General features: G+C 36.8%; 1 protein-coding gene across 1 annotated transcript in view; it reads left to right on the top strand.

The window, feature by feature from the left end:
* Nucleotides 1–5816: 5816 nt before the first annotated feature.
* Nucleotides 5817–12894, top strand: part of slc2a9l2 (solute carrier family 2 member 9, like 2) — a gene marked incomplete in the record, with an annotated part of 95673 nt that continues 88595 nt past the window's right edge. The window contains 2 exon segments of the mRNA XM_062415573.1: nt 5817–5848; nt 9947–10020. Coding sequence (XP_062271557.1) covers nt 9958–10020 — 63 coding nt within the window.

Genomic DNA, 12894 nt, shown 5'->3' with positions numbered 1-12894 from the left:
GGACTGATATCTGTATCCTTTCTGGCATACAATATACTTTTCCCTGTTTCACATAGTCATGGAGCGATGCTGCTACAGACCAGACCTTATTTACATATAATGCTCTTGAGTACTAGTAGTAACTTGAGTATTTCATCTGGTTCATTGTCTCTGCTCTGTGGAGAGAGCACACAAACACGCACACACACACCATAAAAGTTTTCTGGACAGATGTGGAAATGTGTACATTAGACGTCATAGATGGTGTGTGTCAGTCAAACTTAGTGCAGGCACAAAAGATATTTCCAATTGAAATACATTAGTTTCAGTGTCACGAAAAAAAAAGGAAAATTTGTGTCCATGTACACGAATCTACTACATTAAATTGTTTTGTGTGTATTTCATTGAACTGCTGTGAGACTGTTGAAGGAAACTAAGATCTCAAAAAAAAAAAGTTTAATGGTGCCAATATTTTATCTTGAAGAAAACATTTGGGATAAGAGCCAGTATTAGTTAATATATTATGACAGCAAGCTAATTAAACCGTAAGTTGAACTTAGTAGTTGTAAGTCACAAATCTTTATATTTTATGTGCTGTATGAGGAGACTGTAAAGCTAGTGCTAAGAAATGTTTCTGCTGTGCCAGTTAATTCACCTTACATCACTTACCACTTGTTTAACTGAAGGTAAATTACAACACAAACTTGAATTTACAACTGTTTTGTAGATAACTGGCTGCAATGTCAACATTAAAACACCTTGCCAGTGACTTATGATCTAATCAGGGAGGCACAAAACTAAGAGGACACAGGAACTCAACAATAAATAAACATTAATTTGTTCATTTCTGCTCTTGAACTTGAATATAAAGGAACCAGCCCAGCATAAATGTCAATGAACACTAAACAGTCACAGTCCTGTCACGTGGGAATGACCAAAGAGAATCTTCTAAAGCCCAAGTTCTTTCCAGTCATGCTGCTTCAGGGAAAACAGAGGTGGATGAAATATCTGAAAAATAGCTAAAACAAATATCAGAGGGGTTGAATTTCTCACACAATGCTTACGCACAATTTTCCAGTTAAGACAGAAGATTGATCCCTCCCTCTGTACAGCTACAGGTTAGTGGGTCAAACAATGATAAGCCTGTTGGCTACATAGTAACGCAATAGAAAACTGAACAATCTGACTGAAACACATCTTTCATGCTGGAATAAATAATAGCTTGTCTGGGTTTCTTGGAACAACCTGTCAGAAAAGAGGTAAGTGGAACATACACATTCATATTACCCTAAATGGAAATGCAGAGTAGTATTTTTCTTGATGTTATGTTTAGATCAAATTGAGGTGAAAATGTCATGTAACACAAAATGCCAACTTTAAAAGATCAGCAATAAGAAAATCATCCCCATTTTAGCCTCACCACCATGCTTTTTATGAGTTGATCTATTAGAGAATGGCAGGGTTATAAAAGTAACTGGAAAATCCATGGTCAATGAGACTTGCCTACATGTTTTTTTAATCAAACACCTTCATGGTGGTATGTGCGACTATTTAGATAACTTTAGCCTTACTTTGGACAGTGAGAGTCCTAAGAGTGGTTGGTGAGTTCTGTTTTATCTTACTATTTTTTACAAAATGATTGCTTATGTTATTGGAAACATTTTGGGTACTTTTCATTTTCCCATGCATTTACAAGAGAGTCAGAGCAGTGCAAATGGTTCTCTGTGGCACCTAGGTGATACTAAGCCACTGACACAGTGGGAAAGTACATTTTAAACACAGCAGCTGACAAGTCTTTGAAAGACTATTCACCACAGCAAAAAAAAAGCTCTCTGAGATATAACACATCTAATACATCATCAATGGAAATAACTTTGTAATGTTGGCAGATCAACATGAGAGGCTTTAAATGCCCACTTATTTATCAAAGCACATCAAGAAGACCTAATGAGGATAATATACAGTCCAGGATAAAGTCTGCTGTTTTTCCCCCCAAGCTAGAAAGTGTTAAAGTATAGTCTGGAGTTTGGAGACAAACTTTGTAAAAGTGTTGTAAAAATATAGCAAATAATGTAACATATCACACATGGAGGAAAATGTTTTTCTCATTTCAACTACTTTGAAAGGTTTGGCACAACCTGTTATTTTTCCCACTGAAAGGTCTACCCTCACCCTGGGAAACCTAATACTTCTGTTACCTTGACTCCAGGCTGAGAACAGCTGCCCCAAAGGGCGTGTTAAGCTTACAAGCCTGAGTTTAATTACTTGACCATATATTTTTCTCATGGCAGGTCTTGACCTTAATGTGTCTTCCGCACAGTTCACATAGTTTCTCCATCCACCAGACACATGCTCTAACTAGTGTACTTACACTATGTCATGTTTTTGACTTCTCTTTATGTACTGTATGTACTCTTTCATGCAGTTTTCATACGGTTTGTGATTATAGATAGCTGCCAGACATCAGTATCAATAATATGATAAATGTGAAGCCAAGAAAGAATAAAGCAGCCATTGATCAGGGAAGATGTTGCCCGAGGAAAGTTTCTTGGGGGGACTGAAGACCAAACTATTGTGCTGCTTCCATACAACAAGCTACACTTTGTTCACAATGACTCCACCAGAAGCAGAAAAGTCCTCAATTTCTGGAGCTTGATAACCATTGAACAGGAAAGTAGAATCAATCGCTGCTTATTTCTGTGGGATCACAATCAACTGGGTATGAATGTTACTGCGAGAGCCGGTGTCACTCTCATCTAAGAACCATATGATCTGGGGACATCTTTTCTGGACTTTGGCCAATGTGTTAATGATTGGGGCATTCCTCATGCTTGTGTCAAGGAATGCAGCACAACAATGGATCACAATACGCTGGAAGGGCAATTTTCTGTTTCTCCTACCATAAAACAACGAAGACTTACACCATGGCATTTATATGGAAGTGGACAATTTCAACTCCTCACTGAGATTATGTATGTCTTGTATACTATTCAAGGTAAGCACCAGGATATTATTTCTATCACATGATAATGACCCTTAATTATGTAGGTCTGTTTTGGCCACAAAAGTTTGAAGTTCACTGTAAGGTTAATAACAGAGCATACAGAGCTGCAAAGATACTATGAAAGAGTCTCTGAAACAAGTATCTACCCCTAGCCTATAGAGACTCATGGCAGGAGGACACTATCTTCATCTATCCTGTTTGAAAAAGAGACTCTTTTCATTACCAAGTCAAGCAGTGTGAAACCTTGTGACAGTTTCCTCATTCTTGTTAATCTTAAAGCTGAGCTGTATACTGAATAGCTTAAAGTAAAAAGAACTAGGACTTTTTCAGTACTAACAGTCAGTTTTTTAGGCTATTATTTTGTATGTTGTGCATATTGATTATTGTGTAAGTCATGTATTTGATACATGCATTAATACTTTTTGATGTGAATCTACATTTTTCCATCTGTATATGTTTATTGTTCAGTCTTTCTGGTATCTAATGATCTGTACCTGTACCTGATTATAAGTTTTGTGGTACTTTATACACTGTATTCTTGTATACTAAGAAAATGCATAACACGTGTAAAGTATGTGATATTTTTTTTTTTGTTGATAAAAACAAATCTATTCTTACAATAGAATAATACTAAAACATTTAATTTTATTTAACTAAAATGATCAGAAACACTTCAGGACTAAAATGAATGCTTCTTTGGTTAGAAGTATGTCTTTAAAGGAGCAGCCTTTTCACTACTCAGGGGTTTTTGTTTTTGAAAGCAAATTGTTTTATTAGCATGTAAAATTGTCCCCTTATTTAATTTCATCAGGTAGGAGGCAATTGTATAGTATGATGCAATTTGTTGCAAGAGTTTGAATATGGTTTGCTATAATTCAAGAAGTTATGCTATAAATTATGTTAGTTTATGTATGACGGGGGCGAAACCCCGGTTTGAATCCTCACGCTGTCTTACTGAACAGCTCATTCAGCACACCAGTCAAAATATATTCAAACAATACAATTTAATGGTTTAAAAACAATTAATAAAAAAGTGCTTAAAAGAGTCCAAGCCTGGAGTCCTTAAAATTAGTGCTACCAGCACATCAAGATGGTGCAGTCCTGATCTCAGTTCAAGGCAGCTTCTCTTGTACCTTCGCAGTCTAGCAGGCTGACTCCTGTCTCTTATATGTACTTCCAATCAGTCTAAACGGCACAGCCAGAATATCCTCACATTTGCACTCGGTCAATTAAAATAATCTTTAGATAATCTTTTAAACATTTAGATTTGGATTTAACATTTGGATTTAGATTCAACATTTAGATTTGGATTTAACATTTAGATTTAGATATAACATTTAGATTTAGATTCAACTTTTAGATCTGGATTTTAAATTTAGATTTGGATTTAACATTTAGATATAACATTTAAATTTAGATATAACCGTTAGATTTAGATTGAACATTTAGTTTTAATGTTTATATTTAGATATAACATTTAGATTTAGATTCAACAGTTAGATTTGGATTTTACATTTAGATTTGGATTTAACATTTAGATTTGGATTTAACATTTAGATATAACATTTAGATTTAGATATAACGTTTAGATTTAGATTTAACATTTAGTTTTAATGTTTATATTTAGATATAACATTTAGATTGAACATTTAGGTTTAAATTTAACATTTAGATTTAACATTTAGATGTAACAGTTGGATTTATTTTTTTACATATACGCATTTTTAACAATTACATTGTTTTACATGAATTTCTGTCTCAAATGAAAGAAAAATTAGCTAAATGCGAGAAAGTGAGCTAAATATTCAAAATGTAACATCGGAACTCTTCCTAACTGTTCGCCAAGCCATCAGCCCTGCACAGCTGTCTCCCTGCACACCTCCGCTGAGGAACACCAATACCAGGAGGGCGAAAAAACCTGCACTGCCCGCACCATCCACCATTCACATCCCTTCTTCCCAAGTGCTTCTTATTAACCCTTTCACAGGGGCGGTTCTAGGGAGTGGCCAACAGGGGCCAGTGTCCATGTAACTCTGAGTCTGGACCCCCTTGTGGCCGCCCGAACGAAGAGTCTGCATTAATAATAAAATGACAGATTTCTTTTGATGATTTTGTACTGAGGTTGTATGTGCCCCTCTAACAAAAAGCTGGCCCAAACCTGTCCCCTCCATTAAAACTGGTCTAGAACTGCCACTGCCTTTCATTGCTAATCACCAGCCACACACACACACACACACACACACACACACACACACACACACACACACATACATACACACACGCACACACACACACACACACACACACACACACACACACACACACACACACACACACACACACACGCACACACACACACACACACACACACACACACACACACACACACACACACACACACACACACACACACACTCATGTACTGGGAGGAGTGATAGAGAGGGAGAGACAGAGAAACTACACACATATCCTGTGACATATGGAGTTTTAATATATTGTTTCACATGCCCCTTTTTAGCTTAAAGCACCTGCCCCTCTAAAGGCCCCTCTGCACTGCCTGTATTTGAACAGAAAGTAGTAATAAGTAGCCAGCAACTGCAAAATAATTGAGGCTACAGTTTTTCTCCTGTCCTCCCAAATCTTTTGAGTCACCAACTGCCACTGATAAACATGGAGTTCATTTTTCTCTATTGATCCAGTAGTTGACCTCAGATTGTCATGATAAAAAGAGAGATAGGGAGAGGGAGGTTGGGAGGTTGGAAGTCATCAAAGTTAATAATTTGTCAGTGTTACTATTACAGCCATGTCTAGTCCTGTTAGTTCAGTAGACTACCTCTAAGCATTGGATACACAGCTTGTATATGGGTGAGTATTCCCACTCAGTCTGCTATTAGTTTAGAGACTGTGGATTGAACTACTGCTGTTTATTTTTTAACATTATCTTCCATGTCATGGTCTGTTAGGATTTTACCAGGCTGACTGTACTTCATACCTAAAGGCAATTTCCTCAGCAGTTGCCCACGTCATTATCTTAAGTTTAGTAAAGTGGACACTGCTCCTACTTATGGCTATTTTTTTCTCACTTTTTTCTTCTTCATACATAGTCTTATATATACAGCAGGATGTATGTAGCATTGTTTTGTTGTTGTCTGTTGTTATGGAGAGCTCATGCAACAAACTGATTCTAAGATTTTTTCAAGCGCCTTGCTTTTTTCAACATGTTTTTTTGGGGTAGTGAAGCATGACAGTAATAGAGTTTTACTGTTAATATATAATTGGTGGATATTGTTTCCATTCTCCGAGCAGAAGAAGTAGTCTTAGAAGGATTGATTCAATAATAAGTCGATATATGATCTACTGTGGACATATTCCCCTCTCCAATAATTTCAGTATCTTGTGTCATCATCTTATCATCTTATCGTTCTACCAGTTTCTGTTGTTCAAATGTGTTTGATCTATCCAGTTGAAGAGTTATAAAGTTATAGATGGGAAAACATTTGCACAACTTTCAACTTATTATAAACATTATAGGTCTTTTTGCTGCTGTATTTACAACCATGACTAATGTAACAAACCACCAACAGAAGCATTAATAACTTAATAATAAGATTTAGTTGTGCTTAATTAAAGTTGGGAGCCAGCTGCATGTCGTTTAGCTTGCTTTGGCCAATCATAAGTGTAGCATCATGAAGCATTACAGCAAACAGTTTAACAGGGTTCCCATTGTCATAAAATTCATGGAAAATGGAATTAGAAAAACAGTTTTCCAGGCCAGGAAAAGGTTTGGAATTTACAGAATGTTTTGGGGAAGTTTTGAATATACATTGTTTTGGGCTATTGTTTAAAATGTCATCCCAAAACATGTATGTTGTGCAGTAGGTGTTATATATATTCTTTAAACTGTCACATTTAGTGACCAGTTGAGTGACCTGCCTTGTGATGCTGACCTGCAGGAGATGTTACATTATATTCTTTTGCCTGTCAAAAACGTTATCTGCGTGAACGTTCTTATCCACAAAAATGCCTGGAAAGTGTGTTTAATACTGTATGGCTTTCAAACATAAATATAAAGTTGGCTCAAGAGAGAGGGAGTCCCCAGCAGCACTGGATGCAGGCTCTGCACCAGAACATTTGACATTGGCAACATGAGGGAAGCGGCACTGTCAGCCATGCTAAATGAAAAGGCTTTAAGAGGAACCAAAAAGCCACCCAACAGACTTCCAGCGTCAGCACATATTTCATGCCTGCTGAAGCCAGCAGAACAAGCATTGGTATAGCGTTGAGACAACTTCAACTGATGCTCAACCAGTCCATTGCTGCACCCAATGATCTGCTGTCAGCTGAAGTGATGTAGGCACTGAAAACGAAGGACTCACATTATTCTTACAGCACGTGTAGTGACATTTTCAGAGACATGTTTACCCACAGCGGAATAGCCAATAGTCAAATAAGCAAATTTAGTTGTGGGGAAACAAAGTCCACCACATTTTGATTTGTGCCCCACTTCAAATCGTTTGTTGTCAGAGGTGACCAGACAGGCTGGTTATATAATGATGTTGGAAGAAAGCCTCAACAAAGCTCTCCCACTCAAACAGATGGTCCTGCACGTCCAGATTTTGGAATGGGGGGCAGGTGAAAACCTGGTATAAACGCTTTGGAGATCCTAGGGGACGGAAACCACCCAGAACATTGTAGAGCGGATGCAAAACATACTTTCGAAAACTGTAATGAAGAATCTTACAATCCAAAACAGCAGCTCTGCCATAAATTATATGTTTACAAAGCTTATACATTTTCAGTTTTTGTTGACATTGTCAGAAAGGTGATCATTCTACTTGGTGTTTTTATCATTGAGGTCATAGTGGTGGTGTACTAGAGTCCATGTAATTGAAAAGTGTTGCTAATATTTTGTCCACCCCATTAACATACATAAGAGGGGAAAATATTAGTGTTTGGCACTTGAGCCTCATTATTGAGCCCTATGATAGATATACAGACCTGCCTATTCTCAACTACTTAAATAAAGCAATAGAAATGGGGGTAACATATTATAGATACAGTTATGGAAAGGTCTTGAAAATTCATTGGTAAAAATGTGTGGGAACCCTGTATGCATAGAGAAATTTGGTTATTAACCAATAGCCCGAGTGAGTACACAGTTCACTATGTATTCCATATGCAAGTCCTGCAGCCTTCCTGTGCGTGTATAGATTGTTTAAGTAACATCTGGGGTCATGGTCTGATCACAGTGATGAGAGGGAGGTACCCTAAAGTCAATGCCCGTAGCTCCTGATAAATAACCAAAAAAGGTTTTGGGTACTGCATGTTACACAGACAGCAAGACAAGCTGACTCTTCTGATGAACTTGAACAAGCCTTTTCTTCTGCTGCAGGTAATGTTCGCTGATACTGTCACATTAGACAACTATTTTACAGTAGTTCATCAACAGCAGTTATAGTGCTAAAATAGCTCGAATTGAAGAAGATGCAGCTTTGATATACAGCCACTTCCTCTGAGTATTTTGTATGCATTTTGTCTCATTCCTTATCAAATACTTATTGTATTAGATGTATATTGTACCCAATGTGTGAGCTACAGATTAAATTCACAGTGTTCAGTTGTCATGCAGAAAGTTCTCCATGTAGTAAATAGACATTGAGTTATGATTTTCTTTTGTAAAACAACTATTGCCAAGGACATAAATAAAGTTGATCATCAGTAAGTTGATAATGGGGCTTTAGTAGTCACAAAATTGCCACAAATTATGAAGACAAACTGTGAATGGATTTCTTGTGTGTTGGTAAAATATTGACACTGTTGTCCAATGGCACTGTGGTTTTACAGCAATCAAGGCTGGAAAAGAGCCCCTGAACGCCTTGGACACACAACCTTCAAATAAATAAAAGATCCAATCTCAGCATCAATGGAAAAAAGTGAACTCAACACAGATTTCCAGATTAGTGATTGGAGTTCAACTGATCTTACAGTAAATCAGAAAAAACTTGTTTAATCATAAGGTTTTAGTAAAGCAAGGTTTGATGACCACTATTTGATCAATCATGCATCTTCCGTTAATTTCATGAATTCCCTCCGCAGCTTGTGGCTCTCAATCTTGCTCCCCAGGACGCAGTCCTGCTGGTTTTTTTCCTTCTAGTCATCCAATCAGAGACTAATTTACATTCCGGAAGCTGAGCGAACGCTATTAAATGTAATTAACTGTGCGGTAGGAGGGAAAATCTGCAGTACTATAGGACACTGACTGACTTCTGTCAATTATGTATAAAAGCCTTTCTTCTGGATCTTGGTTTCTGTTTGTCAATAAGAAAGTGAACTTAGCTTGAGTTAAATCTTACAGTGCAACTTTGTTAAGTAGGAATTCTGCCTTTGGTATATACTTGTACACTAAGTTGGACACTACCAGTCTTCATACAATTTTTTGTAAAAGAGCAGTTTTTCTGCGTGTTTCTGGGTTTATGACCACTAGGTGGCAGGCTCAGTCTTTCCATTTATTGTCTAGTGCACTTTGCCACCATTGTGGAATTCAATACTGTCGTGCAATACAAACCCAGACCATTGTTTCTTTATGTTGTTGAATAATTGTGCAGAAATCTAATGCTTCAAACTATAGTCAAGGTTCCTCTGCTGGTAAGATGTCATGTCGTGTAAGGCAACGTTTTTGCAACTTGGAAAACTGATTTAATGTTGTTTCCTGTTTCATGAGTAAATCCTAAACTTGTGACCAAGTTCTGATCTGTAATCCTGTGTGCTCATGTGCTGGTGTCCGTATTGCTTGCCAGCACGCCAGAGCCACTGTCATTTCCTTTTCAGCATTTGTCTCACTCAGTAGTTTCTATAATAAATTCCACTTCCCCTCTCTTTGTTGTGAAATATGTATTTTCTGCCCATGGCTATTCTGTATGAGCTGGATGGCTAACACTGTGTGATATGATCTTCTCATTTAAGGTTGCTGATAAATGAAGATGGGCAAACTACAGAATGACGACCCGGCAGACCACAAGAAGGGAAACTCTGCCACGGTTAGTGTAATTAACTATTTGAAAAAACTAGGGCCAAGTCTGTATCTTGCTGCCTCTACATGCACTAAATGATGTAATATTTTGTAGTTTTTGAAGTTTGAGGGGGATAGAGGGATAGGTCACAGATTTTTTGCCATGTAATTGTTATTTGCTTATTATGTCATCTATGAGGTCAGGCTTGGACAGGATGTATTTGTGGAGATACTGCACCTCAGTACATGACCTTTGTAATTTAAACATGACACACATTTTCTGTTCTGTTTTCCAAAAATCCTGCCGTTGCTTGAGGCTCTGACAGCTGCTCAAACAGAGGCCTTCTTTGATGAATGACTAAGCTAAAATCCCACCGAAATTAGATTTAAATTAGAAGTAAGAAGAAAAAGACATATGTGTTGATCTATGTTTTGATGAATTAAAAAAGTGAAAAGGATCTCCTTTCACCATATGGCCATATACCTCAAAGTTGATTTATTTATACTGTGGCTAGAGAAAATCACCTTCAAGAAATATGTTTATTACTCATTGTATTAGTTCATACGAATGATTATTAATGAAGATTTTCTTAGCCCCAATCCCTCACAACTAACGTTAGTGTTACAACTAGTGTTTTAATCCTGCCGCCCAAGCTGTGCTAGTTTTATTGACAGCTCCCTACCCAACAATAAACCACTCCTTAAAGATAACAGAGCCAGAGCCTTATCTCCCAAAGTACGATCCTGGATGACAGGTTTCAGCTGTGCCAGCAGAACAAGGTCCCCGTGGCATTATTTTCAAACAGCTTCATCTGTTCAGTTACTTCCCCCTCTCCTACTCCACACAATTTGGCTGACTCTGCAATAAAGGCAAAGTATTATTGTTGGTGTAAGTGGTGCCCAATGCTTTGACTTTCATTAGTATTCTAATCTCGTCCGCACATCTGTCAGTTTGAAATGTAACTGTTAAGCCCTGTTATTTCAAACTTGCATAGTGAGTTACATTCACTAAAACAAATTCATACCTACGATTAACTCTGTTAGTAGAGACTATACCGTTGTTCCCTCACACCTTAATTTTCCGTTTTTCTGCACATGTACTTGAAGTTATCTGGTATTAAGAACTAAAGTCAGAGGAATTTCCACTGGTTAGCGCTTTTCTTTTTAGGACAGAGCTATCTATCAGCTATTAAAGTTGGATTTTCATCAACTCAATAAAACACCAAATGAAATTCTATCCTACTTTTGTAGTTACATTTTTTAAGTGCCTAATAGGGGCAATTTTCCCCAAACCTGAAGTGCAATATTAATATTAATATTTATTTATACAAATCAAATCTGAAAAACATTATCAAACAGGTTGCCTATGTTTTCCAGCAGTAAGAATGTGATGAATACCATGGATAGGGATATGAAATATATAAAGTGTGACTATGTTAGAAATGTGAGATGAAAGCTGTGTGTGTGTGTGTTTGTTAGTATGTAGAAATGTAGATATTTCATCTCATTACAGGAGCCTTAGGAGTAACAAATATCACAAGGAAGCTGTCCCATAAGTGAAAAAATATAATGACACATGAATACTACATAATAATATTTATAATACAGTGACTTAAATAACTCAATGGTACATTGATGACAAAATAAAATTTCCCCTTGATCTACAAAGAGTTGATACAATAAATGAATCATTCATTCATCGTACCCTGCCTTTTATCTTTTGCTGGCTCTTTTTTAATCTTTATTTTCTCCATCGCAGTAAATGTTTGATATGTCATCAATTTTACATTTTCCCTTGACAATATTTCCTTTTTTCCATGTTGCTAATATAATAATGAGAAAGGGTCTCTGAAATGTCCAATTGTATCTTAATATCTCACTGGTGAACCACTGTATTCAACAAGCACTCATCCTCACCCCATACTTAGAAATGCCTTTCTGTGTGTCATAAAAGCAACTACGAAAACTGATAAAACGTATTACATTATATAAAACATTATAAGGAAAAGGGAGAATGTTCTAAGAAAAATCCAAAGTGGTGTAACTCGAACAAATATAATGTAACCTCACTACCACTGATGAATCGTTATTTCAAATAAATTGTGTGTCATATCCATTTGTCACCACTTATTTCAGTAAAGATGTTTAAAGACACTTCCTCCTTTGCCTGTGGTGTCTCTTTCAAGAAAGTGACTTCTCTATTGGTTTGCATGGAGCCTCCCTTGGGTTTACATGATAGAAGGAAAAATGTATGGAAATCCATATGCATGGATTGCTTAAAGACCCCCTCCAGCCATGTTTAAGACACAAAAAATACTCTGCTTTATTTTCTGTTTCTGTTTTAATTAATACATTTAAAAAATACTAATGTATTGGTATGTAATGGTATCATGGGGGACCCCAGTCAAAAGCACCCAATTCCGCCTATGCAGTTTTAATAGATGAAACTATTTATTGAGTTTGCCATGGGACTTATTTAAAGTATTACACAGCTTTTCTTGGCTTTTCGCACACTATTTTTATTATTTTTTATTTTTTAAAGATTTTTTTCAGCACAGGCGGCTCTATTTTAACAGTAGACGGACAGGAAACAGGAGAGAGAGGGGGGTGATCGCACACTATTTTGAAAGCTTTGTGGTTTGCACAAGCTGCTATTTGTATTGAAGAAAAGGATATATTTTCATTTTACACAATTTGCAAATTAACTGTAATTTTCCTAAAATAATAGTATCTTAAAAAAAAGATATTAATTTTATAATGATGTTTACTTGTTGCTATGATGGTTTTTCTTACAGAAGTTTATTCTAAGGGTCCCTAGGGACCCCAGTCAGTAGTCCATGTTAAATATGTTGGGAGGATGAGGATTAAGGGAACAAAATAAGCACTTGGATATCTGTGTCCT

This window comes from Scomber scombrus, chromosome 3 (genome assembly GCF_963691925.1).
Source record: "Scomber scombrus chromosome 3, fScoSco1.1, whole genome shotgun sequence".
Lineage (NCBI taxonomy): Eukaryota > Metazoa > Chordata > Actinopteri > Scombriformes > Scombridae > Scomber > Scomber scombrus.
Note: the sequence above shows the minus strand (reverse complement) of the source record. Positions and strands in the feature narration are given on the sequence as shown.